We start from the raw sequence: 24,020 nt of genomic DNA on the forward strand, positions 1-24,020 counted from the left end.
GGACGAGTGTTGGAGTAAGGATATTTACAATATTTACAATCATTTACATTTGTGTTATGCCAACGGGTTTTGTGTTTTTTCGTGACCTAAAAAATGGTCCTGCATTTGCCATGCCATAAACGTGTGGTGTTGTTTTTTTTTCGCAATATCCGTGCTAGCTTCGGGTAGTTAAAATAATTGGATTTAATAAAAAAAAACTTTCGGTACATGTTGTGGAAAGTGGCTACCTTCCTTTGTGCACTGTAAAAAAGTGTGTTTTTGATGCCAAAAAGTGATGTCTATTTCTCAAGGAGCTTATTGCTTATTGCGTACAATGAATTGCTGTGGGTGAATTCGCGTATTGAAAATTTTTGTCATTGTAGTTTTGGTTTTCGCCTTTTGTGATACTTATTCGTGTCGACCGACTATGGTGTGTTCAATGTGCCAAAATGGTATTAATGGTATGTGTTAATTAAAAAAAATACAAAAGAAGCAGTATTGTCTTCCATAGCAAATGTTTTTCTCTGTTCCTCTGTTGTTCTAAAGTGTCCTGCGTATAAATTATCACCTATCCGGGCAAGTTAACCACATTCATTCAGAAATATCGGAAGTAAGATTTTTACTAGAAGCAATTGACAGAACAGTTTCTGGCAACCGCAAATTAATAACATTAGGCGATGCGAAATGTCGTGGGCTTCGAGTAAGACTAAAACAAAGTTTGGCTTAAAGCTCAAACGACATCCCCCGGTCAGAAGTATTGTATTGTTGGGGCCACAAAGGCCTCCAAGCGGTTTGATCCGCCACTGTGTACAACATATTATTTAACTATTCTAAGTCGGTTTGTGTACCATTATTAATGACGCTTCATACTCTCTTCTTTTAGAATAACAATATAAAGCATATCGCTGGTATCACCTATAACTTGGTGTTGGTTGCATGGTTTGAATAGCGTAACATTAGTTTGATTAACTATTTACTGCCAAAAAGATTGTATTCTTCTTGGCTTAACGACCTGTAAAGTCATGCTGGCCATGTCTGATTTATTATTTATACTACTTATTTTTACCACGTAGCCGGATAGTCAATCCTTGTTACGAAGGGACGATCCGAATGGGATTTGATATCCGTCAATCACATACACCATCGGGCCGCCCCTAAAGACAGTATAGAAATCATAAATTTGCTTTAGAATATTTCTGGTGAGCTAGGGTTGTCGGTATTGTCCTGTCTATGTGCTTCTAACTAATTATCTGTACAGCCATGCATTTGTTGCTGTAAATGCAACATTAAGAAGTCATTCGTGCGACTTAAATTCCCCTTCCACTAGCTAATAAACAAGTTTTAATGGTTCCATGTAGATATTAACCATAGGTTCCATGTTAATATTAGTTTTGAATGTGCTTCGTAACATAAAAATATGAATTCAATCCATTAATACGAATTATACACGACACTCACACATACCGCATATAAAGAATTAAGTGATGATAATGATGGGAGCGGCCCGGGGGTGTATGTGATATACGGCGCCGATTCCACATGACGGGAGCGGGTATCAAATCCCATCCGGATTGTACTAAATCTCATTCGGACGTTATCCCGGCACGCAGGACAGGCTATCCTGCCGCGGGTAAATAAAGTCAAGGAAAATCAGACATCGCAGGTTCTGATGTAGACCTTTTAGCAATTTGCATTTTAAGTCAAAACAAGATAAAGTTACATAGATTGCACATTTTATAATTCTAAGCCTAGCCCTAGCATTCCCGTTGCAGGATCTTCAACTGAATAATAAGAGAAGATTGATAAAAGGACAGAGAAAGCATGAACAAGAAAAAAACCAACAAAGCAATCAACGCCATGAAAAAAACAATTTTTACACAAATCAACTGCCTATTATTCTCAACACAAACATGAAAAACATCGCTAATTTGCTGCTTATGTCAATTTGTGATACTAATAAAATACTAGACGGCGCATTTCGTCCAAACATATGATCTACTGCTTAATAGCGACAGTACGTACTTAATCAAAATGATACTAGCACAGATCTAGTGACACTCTGCACAGCTCTATCGTGTTTCCGTGCGTCTTTCACATGCTCTGCAATTAAGAGACAAAATGCATTTCCCATTGCAATGGAGAACACTAAGGATAAATGGAAATGGTAAACGGACATAGTAATTCGCTCTAAGACTATGTTCTAAACACGTATTTACACCTTTTTAAACGACAATGAAGGTCGATGATGGTAAATAGCCAGCTTCTATCGTACGGCAGCAAATACGCGTTTCAGCAGAGCAATCAATGTCTCTGCTCTATTTCGAGCCGCAATTTACGCTTATTGTTTTGCTGTTGAATCTGCTGAGAAGCATTCATTTTTCGTGCTTCGTTTGCCTCTCCTGCTGTTGTGTCGGCATTAACAACGACGGTTGGTTCGGAACGGATTGCAAGCAGATTGATATCGCTGACACCACTCATTCCTTTTGTCTGCAGACCCGAGAAGGTATCCAGGTTCATATCATACAATTCGTTGTCTTGCTTAGCGACTAAATCGAATAACTCATGATCCACAATCACCTGACTGTTAATGTTATCCCGTGTGAAAAAATCCTGCGCAATACCATTCCCCCCGTCACGAATGCCCTTCTGAAAAGATGACTGGAATTCACGCACTTTTTGTTCGAATAATGCATTGTTACTGCTCATGGTGGTGCTGCTACTACTATCCGGTGACATTGATCCCGCTTCCTGTTTGATGCGAATCTTATTATTACCGTTCCATACATCATCATCCACATCATAGTCGATCAGTGTAGTGGTCAACAGCTTTGAGCGCTTTGCTGAAGGTTGTTCGTTGCCTGAACGACCATCAGCCTCGCTGAAGTAATCATGCTCATTCGCGATTAACAAATTGGTGTTGAACGAGGACATAATCTCATCGAAGTTCAACTCTTCATCGGCGCTCTGGCCTTGTTCCTTGGTGTCAAATAGTAACGAACGCCGATTCTGTTGTACCTGCAACTTATCGTTGGCCACCTCCTGTATAAGCTCAGACATTTCTATCGAGTCTTGAATGTTTTGCTGGGTGACAGTGTTTCCAAGCTTTAGATTTGGAACGGCTACAAGAGCCATACTGATCAACAGAACCATAAGACATGTGGCCGGTTGTGTGGTCTTGCTTGTGCCCTTCGTCAAAAGCGACTGAATACGCTTCATCTGACTAACGAGGTCGTGATTTTGGCTCTGCAGAATCTTGATTCGTTTTACTAAATTCTGGTTCTCTTCGGTACACTGTTTGACTCTGGAAGTAAGATTGAATTGATACGAATTGTTACATTAAACTTATTCATCTGAGCCTATCCAATTTACCATACCTTTCCTCAAGTCCATCGACGTACTCCTTCTTGCGTTTGCGAGAGTCCTGGGCCGAAATTTTGTTTCGAATTTTTCGCCGGATGCGCTTTAGCTCACGTTCTTCATGTTTCGTTAGCGGATAGCTAGTTGGTAGCGAGATACCTTCCTTTGCCAATAGCCGTTTCTCCTCCGCAGTAAGCATCAGCTTCTGATACGTTCCGTTTTGATTTCGTCCTTTACTAATATCGTCCATATCGACATCGTCGTCATCACCGTCGTCACCGTCTGGTTCGACGTCGGAATCACTGATAATATGGTTCTGCTGACGTTCTACCTCGGCAATCACTGAATTACTCTGTTCCATAATGTCCTCAAACACGTAGTTGTCCGTACTGGAGGAACTAGGCACAGGGTTTGACAGACCGTCATCAATCAGTAGCTGATCCTTACTGAGCACCACGTTCTTTTGTATTAGACCCTGCTTAGACTGTTGCAGCATGTTAGCCGCTGCCAGCTTAATGTTGGTCGATTTATTTTTTAGATTGGACGAATTGACGATTTTAATCGTTCGCAGATCTTGAATCGTTACCGGGACAAGTATTTGACGTCCGTTCTGCTGCGTTTGTTGATGCATACGGATAATTTTGCGAACGCCGGACACAGTGCTTGGATTGCAAGAGCTGGCCGAAGACGAAGTGAGCACCAAATTTTTGGGAATAAGCGTGCCACTGCCTCCAATTGTCTTCACGTTTGTCGCGTTGTTCTTTAATTGCAAGGTAACTTTTTTGTTACTATTCGTCGCACTGCCAGTCGTTACTTTGTTGGCAACTGCAACCGTTTGGCCGTTCTTCGTCGTTGCCATGCGAATAAACTTCAGCTCTTTGCCGTTGCATATGAATTGCTTCGGAGCGCTAGATACAATTGCTGTCATTGCCGTATTGCTGTTTGTCGATGCAACAATCCTCTTAGGACCAGCGCCAACCAATGATTTTTCTCCTGTCGTCTGTTGATAAACGGTAGGTGCAGACGTCTTGATTGAGCCCGTTTTCATCGATTGCGATTGCGGATTCCTCGCAGATGCATCAGTAACAATCGGTTTAGTAGCCAACTTTTCAACGCGAACTGGTACCGTTGATTGTGCCGATCGCTCACCTGTTACTATCGGTTGAGGTAGGACCGATTGCGATGCAAACTGGGCATGACGATTCATCTGAGGAGCTTCCGTACCCAGATTCTGGTCTGATTTTACGTAGCGATGCGGAGAATTTGGTCCAACGTGCTCACTAATCGACGGACCGGATGAAGACATCACGGGACTAAGCGCCTCATATTCCGTGTTCGGGTCCCTGAAATAAAAGAATAACAAGAACACGTTAATATCATGAATTTGATTTATTACTTTGCTTCACTTTAAACTCGATTACTTTAAGAAAGCGTTTAGTTTATAAGTCACTTTGCTCTATCTCTCTCTCTCTCTCTCTCTCTCTCTCTCTCTCTCTCTCTCTCTAAGACCTAAGACCTCTAAGGCCTTTCGTTTACCGTTTTATCAATGTTACATACAATTTATAGTTTTTGTTAATGGGCCTATATAGGTTGCATCAAATAGATAACGTGTCAGATATAACAGCAAATAAAATTAACACGATCGCGTTAGGTGTTAAGTAGAACCATGTATAATGAAACCAGTTCCGAGTTGGATACTTACAGATCAAGATGATCGCTCGACAATCCGCTATCAGAAGCACCCGACGATATGACCTCTTGTTCGGATGAGGTGCTCAGTTCCAGCACGTTTAACATGTTTAAGTCTACATTTTCTAGTTCCGCTTTCATGGGGGGAGAATCCTGCATGCGTACACCGTAACCTTCATCGAAGTACCCATCAAGTGACGCACTACTGCTACCATCTGTTGTGTTTGGGAATCCATGGAAATCTTGATCCGAAGACGAATGGGACGAAAGCGGAGATGTGACCTGTTGTTCACCTAGATACGTCTCGGTGGAGTAACTATAGTTGAGCTGTCTCATGATATCATCCAGCTCGTCCGACCCACCGGCATTGTTGTTAGGAGGCTCGCTGAATAGCATTGTATCATCCATCTTTAGTAAACTCATGAAATCTTCCTCCTGCCAATCATCCTGCTGGAGAAGGAACAAAAAGAACAAAACATTAGCATTGAAGAACTTAGTGAAGGAACTTAGTAGAACGCCTCTTTCACGGTTACATAAATCCGATGAAGCCCTTCAGTATCGTTACGACGTTATATTAAATTAAACTTTACCTCACCACGTTTAGTGTTTGGCTTTGCATTAATGTACTCCCAATGACGTCAACCGCTGTATTACTTCATACATTACATAAATAATCTTTAACTTTTTTTAGTTAATTTCAACTTTAATAATTTTACACTTTAAAATGAAATCCTAATTTTGGTTTAATTTTAATTAATGATTGATTTTATTAAGTCAACATATCAGGCTGTATCAGAGATCGTAAAGAAAATATAATTTTATTTGATCTCAACTTCTTGTCGTAATACAGAAACAATGTAGAGTTTCAAAATGTATTGCTGGACAACTTTCACCTGAAATGTAAAATCAGTATACCAAAATGAAAGAGAAAGGTTGCACAAACAAGTATTTCAACAATATGCGAAATCCTGCGGGTTCAAAGAATTTTTTTTATTATTCATAAAGAACTGTCGGGCCGTATTGCTGAGTTCAAAGGATTTAAAGTGGAGCAAATCAGTAGTAATGTTTAAGCAAAATGGCAGTAAAATGGCTACTGCACAAGCCTTTTTAAAATCAAGCGAAAGGACACTGTTTGAACTTGTTGGCTTGGCATATCGAGAGAATACCAGTACTACGCCTCATCTTGTCAGAATTGGTTAAAAATTGTAGGATGGACCCGATCCCCTGACCGTCAAATTTAGCAATACTTGTTTTAAGCTAATTATTTATGCAAATGTCCTGTAAAGAATGTTTTTCTGTCATTTTACCCTTAAAAACTACTCCAACACCCAACACTGCTATGGAACGTCAGCATATCTGCTCGGGAAACAGGTTTGTTCAATTTGCTTACGTAGACTGTTTCAACCGGTAATCACGACGATCGAGCTAGCACGTGTTTCTTCGATTTGGATTCCGCTCTAAATTCGCTGCGGACCACATCACTTCAGCCACGGGAGAAAGGACAGATCTCGCACTTACTTATTTATCAGGCGCTACAACCATTTCGCGGTCTTGGCCTGCTGCGGGAGTCTTCCAAACCAGGATTCCCCCGATTGAATTAAAAGGCATTAAAACTCCTTTTTCAATCAATACGGCCAAGCCGTTCTATCTGAATAAAAAAAACTCCATTTTCACTATTTCTTTAAATATTGCAACCCTTACAACCCTAGTAACCTTAAAAATAGTTCTTAGGCTTGTATACTTCATTTAATTGGTATAACCTATTTGTCAATTAGTTATATATATATTATATATATATTGTTTCAACTGTTAATACCGCTTAAATATTATATACGTACATTAAAAAGAAAATTGTTTATATCACCCTCCATATTCGTGGCTGTGCGATGTTGAATTTTCTTTGGTTCACAATTCACTTGATTAATAATTAAAAATGTGAGACGATTCCCGATTGATGAATCGATGAATCTGCGATCACTACGCAGTATAACACTCGCTTCGCTTAAGCTCGTAAAACGTGGTCGTGGCAGTTGTTTGATACTCAGTATATGCCACAGTTACTATGGTGCTGCACTATCTCTTTGTACGTACACACGTTTACACTATTACACCCGCTTTTGCCACAATCACTCTCGAGGCCATTGGCCATCCCTAATGCTTCGTGGCTTGTTGCCGGCTTCCGGTAACAGTCGCGGAGCTACAACAACTCTCCCTCACTCCTTCGCACATTTCCGGTTGAATGGTTTTTGAATTTTTGTGCCAGCCTCCACAAACCCGAGACACAGCGGGTGTGAATAGAGTACTGTTCACAGTTGCCAGAAACCAGCCGCAGTTCCTTTGCAACTTCATATAGCTCTAGTTGATGTAAATATAGTTCTACAATGTATACATATTCCTTCTCTTTAATCGGCCGTCCATCAATGATGATATAACCATTAGAATTGAAGCACTGATAGATTATTTTTTGCGATAGGTATTTTCACACAAAAGCGACACGTTTCTTAATCGCACACTGAGCACACTACGGAGCATATAGAGCCACGATCGTTTTTAACCAAATCAACCTTTTCTTGTAGCTTATCGTTTTGGTCAAGGTACACACGTTCCACTTTTGGTTGTGAAAAGCTGAGAGCAAGGAGGTTGTGACATTTATCCAAACGCCTTCTGACCGGCGTTCTGACTCATAAACCTATCGAGATAATAACGAAGACCAAGTTGTTGCCACATAAGCTTTTTCACCAAGTAAACATCATGTGTGTGAGCGGAATCGTTTAACGTGGCAGTTAACTTCATTTTACATGGAAGCTAGCACCAACCGTTTTAAGTGATGGCAACATTTTGTTTGAAATGGGAGAAGATAACCGACCAACAAATACTCCACTGTAAAACAAGGATTAACCGGCTAATATGCTTAAAACATCACACAGCGAGAGCTCAGATTGGTGGTTGCACCAAATCGTCGAAGAAACTGTGCAACAGCACATCGCAAAGTCTGAAACGCTACTAAGAGGTTTCTGCGTATGCGCGAACCAACATCAAGCGTGCTCCTTCCCGGTTATGCGAGAGAGTGGCGACGCGCCGTATTATGAAGCAAAAGGCGCACCTGATCAAACATGTACCTTTTTCTCTGTTCTTCTACATAAACTACCCCTGGAAGTAAGCCGGTCTATGTACCCCTTAATGATGGAAATTATATTATACGCTCTATATGCCCCTCCGGTTCGCTTTCACTCTTGCTCTCCTGGTGAATTGTGTTGAATGTATGTAGGTTTACCTTTCACTCGCTCATACAATGTTTTTTTTTTGTGATCACCGTAAATAACAGGTCGGCTGAAAATTGTGTGGCCTATGATAGTATAACACAATTTTTTGCAACTTTTTTTTGATTCAAAACATATATAAATAATGTGTTTGTATTTGTGTATCGCCGCTCATTTTACGTCGGTTCTAATCGAATCCGTATTATCTGGAACGGATGGGCGCATAACATTAAAAATCCATCGTAATGCAATTAGCTGAACACCAAACGCTACCTTCAGCCAAGTAATATAGATGGTGCAGCCAACAGGACTAGACAATGAATGAATGTCCTATGTAGAAGAAGAAGAATTGAAGTTCATTCGTTTGCCTTCAAATAACGAGTAGTCTCAATGGTTTTCTAACAACAACTAGGATTCAACTTGAACGATCATTTTTCAAATTTCGGGGTAGATTATACTTGTAACTTTCGTATAGAGCTATATTTTATTATTATTTTTTTATTTTTAGTTACTACCTCTTCAGACTTTGACATCTTGAACACAAAACGGCGCTTAGCGATAGAGCCGTTGATGGGGCAACTCTAGCGAATAGCGAGATAATAGTTATCAGTACAAAATAAACTCAAAGAAAACGTTTCCAGCGGAGCCAAACGGTCATACCTAAAACGTGCGGTCCGAAGATTTTGAAGGCACAATAACGTCATACCTGATGAAATCTGGTAGATGTAAATACGCCATATAAGATGTTTTATTTGCAAAATAAACCTAAATAGTATAACCTAAGGAGTGCAACGGCAACGTAATTTTTTTCGAAATCCAATCGGTTTGTCTTATTATCCATTCCTTGAATGCATATCCTAGATAGACAACACTTTTGGAGCGGTGCATGGCTTGCGAGTAAATATTGGATGAGAGATTGTATTGCACACATGGGACTAATGTAACAATTTGTTATGCGAATAATGCGTGCTGGAGAAATACTCTTAACTCGAATTTTCGTGTAAGTCGAATACCATGCGTTGTTCATACTTCGTATTAAAATATTGATGACTTATTTTCATTTTACGAAGCATGCTATTCGTTCCAAGCGTTTGTTTTAATTGATAGATTATTTTCATAGTTGAAATAAATTTGCAGACATGGACATTTAATACACAATCTTATGAAGTTGGTACACAACGCTGCTTCTTTGAGAAACATTATATACACAGTGCAATAATGCTCGAAGGCAACATTTTATTGCTCACTAGTCCCCCAGAACAGGAACGAAACAGTCATGCTGATACATCGATAAGATACGTGGCAATAAAGCGTGCTTCACTTACAAGTTGAAAGCAGCCTTCTTGGTGATAACAGAAAGCAGCATATCGCAATAGTATTTTAAAAGAAAAAAATCATAATACAGCACCACTTATTTCAATGGCGTTCATTTGTTTCCAAATCCTTGAAAGGTCTGTTTTTCTGCTTCATTGTACTTAGGTAATGACCGATTTCCGATAAGCTATTGTATTTGAACATCACTGCAATTGATTTTCAATGAATTTGATCACAGTTCATTACAAAAATAAGTGTCACAAATTGAATTATTAAGAATATGATCAATAAGATAATCGCAGATATTCGCAGCGCAGAGTTATTTGGGAGTTTGTTTCTGTAGGTGTAAAGAAATTTTAGTCCGATTCTCTCCAACTTGTCCACAAACAACCTAACTTTGTACCTTTATGCCAGGAAGCCTATGAAAAAGTGACCCAAATGGAATAACATACCCCCCCAGAACTGCTTCTATAACAGCCACGAATTTGAATTGAATTGAAAATGGAATGAAAAAACATTCAGCTACGTTTACGTTAGTGATGGGTCATACTATTCAATTCACGGCTCGATTCAGAGTCGGGTGCAGCAGAATCGGAATCGACTCCAATCCGTGTGATCCGATCCCAACATTCGGGATCATTTTCCATCATTACCGTAAATAGAAGTAGGTTCAGTAGTTCTGACCCGAAATCGTTGCACCTACGGGTCGGAGTCGCTTATATGTGGTAGCTTGCACCTATTTGTATCTACGGGTCGACCCGAACCGGTTATGGGTGACGCCGTGCCGGTATGTACGGATCGACCAGCCCATCACTAGTGGGCGCTATAGTGGATACTTGTTCTATTCTGCTTATGTTATTCATTTTATTCATAAATCTTAAACACACACATACATGCTAGGACGAACACAAGAGACAAAATCAATACCTTGAGAAATGATCGTCATTTTTTTGGTGCCACCACAAAGACCAACACTTGCACCGTGAAAATGACCACCATTTTCACCATCGAGGCGATACAATGGCTCAACGCTTGAATGATTTCTTGAGACAAAAGCAGTTTCTCATTTTCGTTCAATATTAAAGCAAATTTACAGAGAATTGACCTTTCTTCCATTACGAACTGATTGCAACGAACAAGAATAAGTCAAGAGATTTGGTTTACGACTTTTTCATTTATCCTGGTTAAACACAAACGACTTATTTTCACTATGAAAGAGCATTATTTACAATGGAACGGGTTATTTCACTATTCATATAAAGTATCCCATCCGGACCGTCCCCCCATAGCAAGGACTGACTATCCGGCTACGCGGTAAAAATAAGTCTAGTAAGCCAGAAATGTCCGGCGTGACCTGCAAGGTCGTTAAAGCCAAGAAAAGAAGAGATAAAGTATGTGGAAGCGAACTTAACATTTAAAGATTTTTTCATACAAACGCTAAAACCCTACAACGGATTAAACTCGTTACAAGAGGGTGAACTGTATTAAGATTCTTTATTAGCGTTTTATTAAACTGTTCGTTAAATGATCGTTCTTATCAATCAAAATAACGTACGGATTTCCAACCATTCCGACAGCGGAAATAATGAAATTCCACAGACCCAAATGCTCGATATGCGAGATTAAGCTCGTAGAGAGATGCACTTTCGTTACATTTAAACATACACGTTATGCAAATAACTCGATAGGATTGGTAACCCGATATGGGATATGCTTTACTGGTGGTATGGCAGCATTATTTAATATGAACACCAAATAGTGACCAAAAATAAAAACACTACAATACTATTAAAGAAATATTGTCCAACATTCAAGAAAAAGCATGGCCTACAAAAAAACACAAATTTCTATTACGTAAGATAGCAAGGATAACTGATTATTTTTGTTGTTGCGCTACAGTACCGAAGGTCTTGGCTGTTATTTACCCGTACTGGGTAAGTGGATGGTCAGTTCTACGTTTCTACGATGTGAAAATTCGTCGCATTTCTGTCCACGCCACTGCACCTTATCGCGCCGAATTGTCTAACAAGAAGCAAATTTGCAATAAAAAAGTGGAAGTGTAGAAAGAAATCAGGGAGCCTGAAAATCCTTGAACTTGGACCGTGTTTTGAAAAAAGTGCATTGCATCGGATCTCCGCTAAGTTCGTAAACACTTTCAGCCAGCGTTACCGTTGCATGTGTATGATAACAGTACAGCCACGTGCTCAAAACGCTGCACGGTGATAACGCTAAAATTATCCTGCAAAGGCGTTACAAAAATCATTCACATTCGTTTTCTACGGACACATTGAACAAACGATAGAATCTTGGGACATCGTTTGGTGGTTAATTAACCAGTTTGATTCCTTCCATAACATCAGTCATATTTCCAAGAATGAAATACATTGTAAAGCCGCTAATACGTTTCAGTTTCCGAAATATTGCTTTAAAAATATATATTTTATAGCCGAATAAAAATTTTAAATATATGCAAATTTGATGTACATAAACTCATATATGCAGTCAATCATTACATTCAAATTTGACGTACATAATCTTATATACCAAGTCAAATAGTTACAAACAAACCTATTTTATACATCTATAATGTTAACGAATTTTTAAAAACGATACTCATTAAAGATATGCGCACTGAGTAAGAGTGAGTGAGTTTAATCTTACAAAGGAGTTTATGGTTTCAACTCAGCATTAGTTTTATGTCCCTTATATTCAGTCTTTTACACTCCCTGGATTTAAATCGCTCAATACGTAGGTATAACAACTCTTTTGGATTTAAATGACTCTACTGCTAATCACACTGTGAAATTATATTATGTTACAACATTTTGTTTCTAGATACATGCCGAGTTTTGTTATTTCTTTATTTGAAATAATGAATGGTATAAGATGTGTACAAATGATGATACTTGTAATCGTTTCATTAAATATTACTTATGAAAAAGGAAGTTAAACAATAGGTTGTAATTGATCATCAATGCAAAGATGAATTGAATTGAAAGAAGGAACATCACCGCACCCTGACCCGTATGTATGTATGCACATACCGAGGAACCCAAAAATACATGATATTTCTTAAATTGTAGCATACGTTTTGCTATTACAATTGTACCATATGTTTTAACTACGGGTTAAACAACGGGCATTTTGATGCGGGATTACCACTTGCACAAAAACATAAGCAGACAGAATTACATTGGTTGAAACCAATGCCTCTCAAAACCAAACTGTCTGATGCAATCAAAACAGAAGGCTTCTGCTAAACCATCTGAGTGTTGGCCACGTCAGTAAAAGTATATGCAGTTAGCTTACAGGCACTGCGCTGTCGTTCCATATGTTGGTGATGCTTATCGGTAGCAATGCTACCATGTTGTTTCTCTTGCATTGCGACAATTTTTGAAAGCTTGGAATTCTTTTCGGTTCCATGTTAACTAACTTACCATGTAATCGTTATCTTCTGTTAAGCTCATTTTGCTTGCAACAGCAATTTCATTGGCTTCCAGAATTTTCGCCGCTGTTCCACTTTTGAGCTGTGGTATTTTGGAATACCTAGATGTCCCGTTTGCTTTGTGATGCACTGCTTTTGATCAAACACAATTAACAAACCAACAGCACACTTCACAACGCACTTTTTGATCAATCTACGGCTACGACTTTAGGTTTGTTTTCTACAGGCACAGATTTCGAACAAGTGAATATCAAATTAGTTGTAGCTTGGCTTTGGTCGCCACAGTATGCACCTTTTCTTTTGTGTTACTTCACTTTTCCAACTCGCCTAACTACCATTTTTCGTGTTCGGAGAAATGATGCAATTTCTGTTTTAAACTTCAGGGCATATAAAACACTTCTGGACAAAATCTGGACAGAATCGTGTCACAATTCGACGATGAGTAACCGTGTCCCGCGTACTTTTGCGTCACTCTATTTATGATATGGCTCATGGATTACGATTGGCCGACTTTCTGGGCCACGATCTACACGGTTGTTAACCAAACTTCAGCTAGAACAAGTGGCCAATTCTTTTATTTTGTTTCGTTTGTCAGCAGATAAGCCTTTGTTTGCATAGTATGATCAAGGTTTATGATTGTAAACACGATGCACTCGCTAGAAAATTCAAACAAAAGAAATTTTTGTTTTTCACACCCAAAATTCCCCAAGCAGTATCGAGGCCGGATTCTATTATGCTAGCGTTCCAGACGGATTTGACAGCACTCTCATCAGCACTTCCAACGTGTTTGATTTCTGTCATGCGATATACGCTAACTCACTGACAATCTGCTTTTGAACACGCCGTTAGATTTAATTTTTATGATCACTGCATGGAACGAAGCGTGTATATTCAAGAACACGAAAATCAGTAGCGCACATTTACATGTGTCCCATATTTCTTTCGCTAACTTCTTTTTTTTTTATTAACCAGCAAATGGTAACAGTTCTACGGATATATTTCATGTAAACAAAAAGTTACTTCGATCTGTGTTCTTTCCACTGTGAAAACATAACGAATATTACATTAGACACAACATAAAGAATAATCCACCACAACATACAGGTCTAGTAATCCTCTTCTTGATAGATTTGTGTTAGCTTTTCGTTACTATCCGGATGACAAACGCGGCCCAGGATTAAACACTGTACTACCCAAACTGTTGATACAACAAGTAGACCAGTGCGGGCAGCTTTGATCTTGATTTCTTCGGGAAATTCTTGATCCGTTAGCAAATATCCCGTCAGATTGTCAGTAATGTCGGACTCAGTCTTAATTAGACGTACTGTACCACCGGCAAGCTTGCACACCCTGCTCCAAAAGTTATTAAAATCCTTACATAAGCTAGCTACGTTAATGCACACTGACGCAAACGGTGTGGCAGAGTTTCGCTTATCTTTTACACGTCCGCTATTCCAATCGATGAATCGATTTTCAAGGAAAGACCATCCGGCTGGTAGAACAAAAGGTTTGTAATCCAACATCATCAGCACTTGGCAACATTGTATGATCCATTCATGAGAAACAGCCTGCAACAAAGAAGATAAAACCCCAATTAAGCATTCGCTATAGATTTTTCCATGTGTATTTTTACACAATTCCTACCATAATGTTACTGGCTATGCACTGCACATAAATTGCGGTTGTAGAAGGACGGGGTGCAATCAACTTGCATTGCTTATACCTGTTCTTCGGAACATCCTCGAAGAACTGATATACTTTACCTCCTCCAGCTTCGATCTGCCGCCGAATATGTTGTTTTATAAATGGAACACTAGAAAATTCCGCCGCGGCAGCAGCAGCACCCTGCGAAATGTTAAACGTTGTAAAGTGTTAACCACAGTTTTGCAAAACAGTATATTGAAATTCCACACGCCATACCTTCGACGGGACGGTGCAACTTAACAAAAAGTGCTTATTCCGGAATAAAGTTTTCGCATCGACAGGTATCGGTCCAAGCAGTTGGTCTATTCTGTCTTTATCGCCAGACCCAAGGTATTCGGACACAAGGCCCATTCCTAAGATAAATAGACAAACGACGGAAATTACATCATCTCGCCTCAAGTATTCACTTCGGAAACTTACTGGTTAGCTCGGATTCCTGTTCGGTGCGTTGTAATTCCGGCTGTACACCATCTACTGCATCCAAGCCCGTTTCAGGACTCGTTGGTGCAGGTACGTCCTCCTCGTAGGTATCCGATACATCGCTACATTCAGATATGCGTGATTCAGGGGACAGGTGCTGCTTTCTGAAATGTAAGTTATTTGATAAACTTAAATTTTAAACTGTTACTTAAATACATAACTTTACATCCAATGGCACGATCATTCGAATTGACCAGTGAAGTGGATAAGACGATAAATTCACTACTGTCGGGTGGATGCAAAAACCATCAATTTATATCGTAATATATCGTATATGCTAGCGATAATGCCAAACATTTTGTGAAACACCTTCCGTGATATTTTAAGCTCAATATTACATCAGTTCGTGTGATTTGTATCGTAATGGATGGTAGCAATAATGCCAAACATCTTCCGTGATACTTTAAAAGTAAAACGACATCATTGAGTGTGAAAAAGTATTCAATTGGCATAGAAAAGATGTATTAAACACGCGTTATCTTTGCAATTATTACAAATATTTTCTAAATGTTTGTTCTATCACATCGTGGCGCTGCTAACAGAGTCAAAATGTTTGGCATTCCTCGCACAGCGGAAGTAACATAAAAAGGCCATTGGAAAACAACTTTCTTAAACGAATACTAAATAGTTTAACATTAGTTTTCATATCCCCTAAAGACGTGCGCCCTGAATGTTAACTTACTTTGCAAATCATTGCCATCTTATATTTTCAATAACAAAAAATCAAACCCGGATGAGTTTCTTATGGTTTTGCAGGTTGTTTATTTGACCGTTATTTAGAAGAGCCTAGGTTTTTTTTACAGTATGATGCTCCATACAATTTTACTACGGATATTGCGGATGGTCGGTGTCGATACGATATGCCTTCCTAACCGGATGTCTTTCGGGCACAGGTTTGGCTGGCTGGTTGGCAATGGAAGACACGCTTTCGATCCGCGTTGGTACGATATTTTTGGCCTTCGTACGATAAGTAAAGTTATCAACGTTGATGCTTTTATTGGAGTAAATGTGTAGAGATTTATCTCTGTTTCTTGTTTTAGTTCTGTACTTGCCAGAACTTTACATTCTATCACACTACACATTCGTTCGTATTTTTGCTAATTTTGCAAATTGTTATTTGTTTCTTGATGAAAATGTTGACCCTTTTTAGAACACAGTTTATATATTTGCTTTGTTGTATTAATTTTTACTTCTTCGCTAAAATGTACTACATGTTTGCGCTCTTATATGATTCTATGTTTGATATTTCATAGATGCGCACAGAGGAAAGCCCGCCCGTAAAAGGAGTAGTAAATGAGTTTTTACAAAATACTTGATGTAATGAAGGAATTCAAATCTTAGCTGTTTGCACTTCATCTACATTTCTTATGAACCATTCTGCCGATGCACGTAGCTAACGAAGGATTTCATTGTATGGATTTTGTTGATGTGTCTGTAGGATCCTGTATGTATGAAAATCCGAAGAGATGAAAGTTAATTGTCTTTCTGTTGCCAGTTTACCTTCTACAAGTATGTTCCATTGTAATCTATATTACATCAAAATCATATGTGTATTTGCATATGCGTAAAAATCCTTGCCTTATAATGCTTGGTTGTTATTATCAACTAGATATTTTTCGTGTTATGTTATCATCTTTCGTATGATACTAGAGCATAGCTATGTCCAGACTGAAGGTCATTACATTGATGGAAGAAACACATAATACGTTTTCGATATTATTACTAGAGTTCGATTATTGGTGGAACACTATACGTCTACGCATCGCCAAACATCAATGATAAGGACAATTCATCTACCATATCTTTGGATATTTCTGTATCCAAGAACGACCAAAAATCAAAGCAGCTAAAAGATATCCTTCTAAAATTCTATATTAATCCATTTAAAATCTATAATCGCCTTTCTATTTTAATATTATTGAAATTATTAGTGTTTCTTGATGCTCGTATGCTATGTAAGGATCAGTGTGTTGTTACGTTGGAATAATCCAAAGCATTTCTTACCCAGGATTGAGGAGGGCGACAGTTACAAACTATTTCCATCATTTTCAGTTTGCCATCCATCATCAGTGCAAAAAGCGAAAAACAACTGTGTTAGAGATCACTTACAAGAACAAGAAAATGCACATTAGCATCACGTAGGAGATGTGCTGATTGATAGCTCTATCAATGTACACAATGGAAAGGCGAATTTACTTAAAATACACAACAGTACGTAGGTATTGTTGAAATTTGTGCAGTTATTATAACATAGTTCAGCGAAATTGATCAATACGTGATTTAATTCCGCACGCGTAAGAAAGAAAATCGAATCTCCTGTTGAATGTATTCTTGAAACGTTCTTGCGTTCAATGTTTTAGTGACACACAAACGAAGAATAATGCAAGTTTCATTTGCTACTCTAATAACTTACAGATCTAGGACTTAAGAATAAACTGCCTTTTAAATTTTCACGCGCACTCCTTTCCCTGCTATTATCTATACCTGTTGTATAATCTAACAGTTTCTTGACGTAAGTTAAAACCTAATACTATAGTAATGCACAACTGTATGTACTTGTTTTTCTTAATGCGCCTTAATATTTGCTCCGGATTAACAGAAGCCGTTCTAATGCTTTAGAGTTTAGGAATGCCAAACAATTTGATATCTGTGTGCCTGTATGTATTTATAATGTTTAATTTTCTATATGTCAACTCCAAAAGCACGCACTGATTATTGCGGGCTAGGTAGGGAACAGGTTGAGTGCAGGTCTGGAAAATCCATCGCTTCCAGTATAATCAACCGAAAATAAAGTTGCGATGTACCCTAATCGCAAACCGAAAACATACACAAACCCGTCGTCTTCGCGATTCAAAATTGCATTCCTTTCTATATTGCGTTTTTCGCAAAGGGTTAGTTAAACTATTGTTCTATTTTAAAAAGGAAATGAAGCGCACCTGATTTTTATACAATTTTGTCATTGCTTTAAAATCGTAAGGTTCTGTCACTAATTAACGAAACTGAAATTTACTGTGAGTATTTAGTGGTAGTAGTGGAGCAGGTGGTGGTGGTAATAATGTATAATATAAAGGTAATATAGTATAAAAGACAGATGTGGGTAAAAGGTGTAGAACATTATTTGGAGAAAGAAGCATTCTTGCCAGAACGTTTATGAAAGCCTATAAATATATAAACATAGCGAAAAGAAAGAATATATGTTAACCGAATTATGCTATCTGCCTGACACTTCTAGAATGTATGGTGTCAAAAATTGCAATTGTTGACCGTTCTAAATAGAGGTAGTCTCCGAGATACACTATTATAGCGGACGTCGGATATCCAAAAAAATCCGCGTATAAGATGTACCGTGTATCTCGCGGACCACCTATATACTAAAGTACGGTTTGCCAACAAGAAATAAGACATCATGCATCATCAACTATCGATTTTCTCTATTTCATAGACTTACCTTCGTCCACGACGTCCCTTTTTACCAACTCCACCTGAGTAGCCAGCTTCCGGGGTAGTAGATCCCATTTGCTTGTCATTTGTTCCCGAGCCTCGTTTACTGCGTGTGGAACGAGAGTTTTTATCGCCGGAATCTGACATCAAATCTGTTGCGGCCGTGGTTGGGTTTCTTTCCGAAGCGTTTCCTTCATTGCTACATGCAGCATCTCCTCCCATGGATGAAATACCCGATCCCGGTTGCAGGAGCTTTTGGATGGGGTCTGGCTTGTCTTTGCATGCGTTGTGAATCCATTTTGCTTGTTCGTCTGTTAGATATATATCGGTGGCTGTAACCTCCAGTGGGCTGGATGCCGTCCGCACACAGTACATTACTTCATTTGCTTCATTGCGCTTAATTTCTTCCACAATAGCGGGCTCGTACGTGTCACCCCCAGTGAGCGCGTGTATTGAGTGATGCTGTATTGGTAACACACCATCATCTCCAAACACGATGATGTCCCGTGACAGAGTTTTGGAGCACCCGTCTTCGAACACCACCACGTATTTATTGTCCCCTCGATAGTTTGTCACCCGGCCAGCATAGTACTTGCGGTCAGTCCACCGAGCCAGACAACAAATGTCAAATTGCTTTGGTTCTTGAGCAATTTTTGATTTCTGTGTGATATTAGAACTAGCGACTGGTAATTCATTACCAACAGCAGCTAATAACACTTTCGTCCGCTTAGCTGGTTGTTTTGAGGCGGACGATCCCGTAGAGCGTGGAGTTCGAGCATCATTGCCAACATCATCGTCATCCTCTTCGCTGTCAGCCGTTTTAGAACGCTTCTGAGAACGAGAGCTACTCTTCTTTGCACTGTCTTTGCGACCACGCCCGATGTAAGGCGTTTTGGGACTTTTCAGCAGTTGTGCATTAGGATAATTTTCGGTGATATCGTCAGGTGCTAAAGTTCGTCTCAGCTTTTGGAATTCTTCAATTAGCAAATCGCAAAGTGCTTTCGGTCCTATTACAGTTTGCTTCATTTGCGGCACCGTCACTGAATGCGTTGACTTAACCCCGGCAATGGTGACGAAGGACGAGGAGCTTTCGGACGATTCTCCTACATTTGATGCATTTGTTCCTGGAAGCGCGAATGGCCCTATACTACTGACACTACCATTCGTTGAGGCCGTGGATAATTGCTTTGAAGAGGAAGCGGAAGCGGCATCGTGAGTAGCGATGTCAGCAGTAGTAGATGAATCAACTTTTGTCCCGCCGTGAATTCGTTCCACTGACATGAACTGTAATTCTTTTCCTTCATACCATACACTCACTTCATATTGCTGTTCGGCAGAAGTCGTAGGTGATATGGCACGAGAAAGATCCAATTGTATCGAGCTGATATTTGTTTTACAGTCATCCTCGGCCTTGACGGATACAAGTGATTTGGTCACTTCGTCTTTAATGCCCAATTCAGATCCTTCCGAAGTTGAAGAAATGCCATTTAATTTTCGTGCGTTGTTCACATACAAATTTATCTCTTCCGCAGTATTCATCCCAGACGCTGTTGAAATAGAGTATCATATTAGGAGAAACAATTTTATTTTCGTTATTCTTACAGCAACATACCTGTGCATGAATCTACTTCTGAAATATCGTCAGATGTCTTGCCGCTAATCTTTGAACTGTTGGAATCTTCTTTTCTGAGTTCTTTCTTGGGTGAACTGCTTTTGACTGAAGAATCTGAAACGCCCATAGTAGTAGCTGTCGTAGGCGAGGTTGCCGTTTCTGTTGTTGAAGGTAAAATTGTTGTTGCAGACGTCGTTTGACCAGTATACTTTTCCTCTACCTCCGCTGTTATTAGCGATTCCGACTGTTCGCTACTGGCGGAAGTGGTCGTTGTTGTTTCGTCCGCCTCTATTCTGCTGGTTTCTATCGAGGATGGTGGATTCATGATTTTACTTACATTTCCTGAGCTTATTTTTCCAAAGTTCGAATGGATCGGGGTAGAACTGTAAACGTTAGAAGAGCTAACAGCGGATGTCGTCACCACATTCAACGTTTTCGGCGATGAAGGATTTGAAGATGATGGCGTCAATTCTGCAGTGTTTTGATTCGGTGTGCTGGTTGCCTTCACCAATAGAGCACTCCTGTGTAACGAATCGCGCATTTGATCGTTCGATCGTTTATCCGGTAACGATTGTTTCTTCAAATCGCTGCTTGATGAAGGTTGCGAGCTTCCAACAATGTTTTCTTCCGGTACTACCGTGACATCAAGAACTTTCACAGATTCAGAACATTTTTCAACTGTCTGCGCTACTGGTTTTGGTACAATCGACGCAATGTTGCTACTGTCTACCACATCCTCGGGTTCGTCGTCTGGCTTAGTGAGTACAACAGCAACAGATGATGTTTTTGATGCACAGTTCACATCCTTCTGCTTGACCACCTTCGATGTTTCAATTGAAGATCCTTGCGTCGATGATGTAGTTGCAGAAATAGCAGTAGACTTTACAGTCGGAACGCTCGGAACTTTTCCGTCTACCTCCTTTGGATCTTCATCCCCACATAGGTATGCAGCCTTCTTAATGCATGGAGACTCCACCACAGGCAAAATCACTGAAGCGGCTGCTCTGGTATGTCTGGATGTGCTACTCTCTGCCATATCGATTTCATCTTCATCTATATCCATAGCTTCTTCGCCCGAGGGAGCAGGAAGAACTGACGCTGAAACTTCGCTATCGGGAGGTTTCGTATTTTCGCTCATCATACCTTCCTGTTTGTCATCGGAACTGGAAACAGTTGAGTTTTCTATTTTGTTACTTGTTGAAGAATCATCTTGGGGCATGGGCTCTTCTACAACCGATGAGCTTATTTCTTCAGATTTTTCATACACTGCTTTAGGTTCGATGTTTGGTTCCGTATCGCGTAGCAGTTCTATTTTTTTTGGAAAGGATGTTTCCGGTTCCGGCGATCCATCAACCTCCATCTTCTCAACGGAAGGTGATTTTTCTGCCTGTACTTTCTGATGCAGGTCTGGTTCGAATAATTCCTGAGCTTCGTTCAGTTGACGAGCGGGTGAATGCTTTGATTCTGAGCTTGTTGCTTTCGGTTCCAGGCCATCCGTCACATCGGAGATGTGCACTTTTTTCATTTGGGGTTCGACTTCACCTACAGTGAAAGGATGTTTTCGTTTGAAAGTCGGACTCATTGCTTCGGTTGATTTCGATTGTGTATTCGACTCAGATAAATTGCTAACAGATGCATCTGATACCGTTATGGCTTTTCCAACATCTACACATACTTTAACCGCCTTCTCTGAATTTCCTTTTTCTGGCGTCTTTTGTAGCATACCATTCTGATGATTAACATCTTCCGGAACAGCATCCAGATCTTCCCCCTTTTCGATTGCCTCCATACGCTTCAACAGCTCGTCATCCTCGTCTATCTGCTCCTGCACACCCAATTTATCATTACGTGATGTGTCGTTCCGTACCAGTTCACTAATTGGCTGTGAAATTTCAACCGAAGTGCTAGTGGCGACAGTAGGTTGTTTTAAGGGGCTTTTCATGAGTTCCGCTAATCTGTTTGATTCATCAACCTTAGGGACATCATCTGATGGTTTCTTGGGTGACGGGAGTGTTTCCTGAGAAGCATCTTTCTGATTCCCGAGTGAATCAGCTACACATGCTGCATTCTTCATAGAATCACCGCTGGAATCTGGGAATGATCCTAAAAAGAAATAAAAGTCCAAATATACTAAAATGATAAAGAGCCTCGCACCAGGGAATAGGATGTGCAATAACAATGTGCAGAATTTTTTCATCCAGCAATAATATAATTGTTTATAGTTGTTTACAAAGAAACAAGCGCCTACGGCGTCTTTCGGTAGCGTCATTTGCCCTGACGATTGCAAATCATCGTTGTAATAGCAAAGCGCTTGACAACTTGCGAAGCTAGAGAATCAAAGAAGCTTAACCCTACCGTTTTTATCAGATGCTGTGGCCTTTTCACTGACTTCCGGAACGGCACAGGACTTGTCGACTGCAGCTGTGGACTCCGGAGATGCCACCTTCGCCGCATTCGCCGTACCGCCAATATCCATGTTTGTATGCAGGCTGCTTGGATGTTTCGGTCAATGGTTTTCCTCCGTTAGTTAAGTTCTCCTCGCGAAAACGACTAACAATCACTAACACACACGAACCAACGGACGCACACACCGGATGTATACACGCACACAAACTCGCTTGCAGAAACAGCTTCTTCTTCCTTTCGTTCCCACCCGTGATGGCTTCACTTTCGCACTCCCGGCGTCATTTACCTTTTTTAATCGCGGTTTTTCCTGCACACTTTCTTGAAATGTTCTTTTTGTTCTACACATTCACGCTTGGCACAGATTTTACAACGAACTTAAAGCGCTCTTTTATTCGATTTCAGCACGCCACACAGCTTAGGACCAGCAGCTAGAAAAGACATGCCGCGATTTACGATAAATAATGGCGGCGACTCTCCCTGAAATGTATGAAGCATGACAGTAACTTGACAGTCGCATTTGTAAGGCCGCGGGCACAGCATTCACGCATGCTCAAAGTACGTAGAAGAGTACCCTTTCTATTTTCTCCTTGAAGACACCATTTTGGATTTCGTTTTGACAATCGGAAATTTACTGCACCCCAAGGTATTTTAATATAGGAGGTAGAGTTATCCAGAGCAAATAGACATTTCTCAACATGACAGAAGTGTTCCGAGGTCATTGAGGGTGGGAGTGATGGAGATTGGTGGTGGTGGAAGTGACGATTTGGCGAAGGTACAGTATGTTCCATGCCAATTGAAAGTTTTAATCTAATGTTTAATATCAATGAACGGGTTTTGTTGTAAAATACGCTTAATTTTATATTACAATCGACTAATCAATGCAAGTTTCTTTTATTTCGAAACCGTAAAACTGTTAATGTATCCAAAAAATACTGTTTTGCAGTTTTTTTAAATCAAATAACATTTTTGAATTGTCATGGAAAACACTGTATCGTGTTTCTTGCGTGTTTACTTTCAGGCTTCTTGTACCTTCGGATTGCTCGGCTGTTTTAAGCTGGCTTTGCATAGAAATCATTTGAAAGTATGTTTTTTCGGCGGTATATCTTCGATAATGGTGCGAGAAGGTTTTGTGATTGTGAACACAAGCTAGTTGAACTTTAAGCAATTTGAATTCATTACTTTCAGCGCCAGCTTGTTTATTTAGGTAGAGGCAACCCATATGATTTTGTAAACAAAATCTGACAGATGTCCACCAAAATGGCGCCCTATCAGATTGATAAAAATTCACCTCCTAAATTAATACACTTTGCTGCACCCGCAATACAAATGCTCA

The 24,020-nt window shown here is 39.8% G+C and overlaps 2 protein-coding genes across 5 annotated transcripts; both read right to left on the reverse strand.

Moving 5' to 3' along the window:
* Positions 1-255: 255 nt before the first annotated feature.
* Positions 256-13,819, reverse strand: LOC125760425 (uncharacterized). Of its 4 annotated transcripts, none has more exons than XM_049420561.1 (4): positions 13,037-13,819; positions 5,039-5,472; positions 3,354-4,679; positions 256-3,280 (listed from the first exon to the last, which is right to left on the reverse strand). In XM_049420561.1, the coding sequence occupies exons 1-4, from the start codon at positions 13,064-13,066 to the stop codon at positions 2,281-2,283; spliced, it is 2,790 nt and encodes a 929-aa protein (XP_049276518.1). In that variant the 5' UTR covers positions 13,067-13,819; the 3' UTR covers positions 256-2,280. The 4 variants fall into 4 exon arrangements, with proteins under 4 accessions (XP_049276518.1, XP_049276516.1, XP_049276517.1 ...); XM_049420559.1 differs by having other exon boundaries at positions 5,039-5,475; positions 13,037-13,817; XM_049420560.1 differs by lacking the exon at positions 13,037-13,819 and adding an exon at positions 6,864-9,308.
* A 204-nt stretch (positions 13,820-14,023) lies between these two features.
* On the reverse strand, positions 14,024-23,222 carry LOC125760420 (platelet binding protein GspB-like). The gene is made up of 7 exons (XM_049420545.1): positions 22,637-23,222; positions 20,282-22,384; positions 18,677-20,216; positions 15,169-15,332; positions 14,965-15,101; positions 14,689-14,889; positions 14,024-14,612 (listed from the first exon to the last, which is right to left on the reverse strand). Exons 1-7 carry the CDS (start codon positions 22,755-22,757, stop codon positions 14,151-14,153), a joined length of 4,728 nt encoding a protein of 1,575 aa, XP_049276502.1. The 5' UTR covers positions 22,758-23,222; the 3' UTR covers positions 14,024-14,150.
* Positions 23,223-24,020: the final 798 nt, after the last annotated feature.

This window comes from Anopheles funestus, chromosome 2RL, assembly GCF_943734845.2.
Source record: "Anopheles funestus chromosome 2RL, idAnoFuneDA-416_04, whole genome shotgun sequence".
In the NCBI taxonomy this organism is placed as follows: Eukaryota; Metazoa; Arthropoda; class Insecta; order Diptera; family Culicidae; genus Anopheles; species Anopheles funestus.

Coding starts and splice junctions, on each gene's coding strand:
- LOC125760425 (XM_049420558.1), bottom strand. CDS start 6,896: ATGGAGGGTGATATAAACAATTTTCTTTTTAAT. Junction 4,680..5,038: donor TCGAGCGATCATCTTGATCT/GTAAGTATCCAA, acceptor CTTTTATTTCAG/GGACCCGAACACGGAATATG. Junction 3,281..3,353: donor GTCGATGGACTTGAGGAAAG/GTATGGTAAATT, acceptor TCTTACTTCCAG/AGTCAAACAGTGTACCGAAG.
- LOC125760420 (XM_049420545.1), bottom strand. CDS start 22,757: ATGGATATTGGCGGTACGGCGAATGCGGCGAAGGTGGCATCTCCGGAG. Junction 15,333..18,676: donor AAGGGACGTCGTGGACGAAG/GTAAGTCTATGA, acceptor CTTACATTTCAG/AAAGCAGCACCTGTCCCCTG. Junction 14,890..14,964: donor GTTGCACCGTCCCGTCGAAG/GTATGGCGTGTG, acceptor AACATTTCGCAG/GGTGCTGCTGCTGCCGCGGC.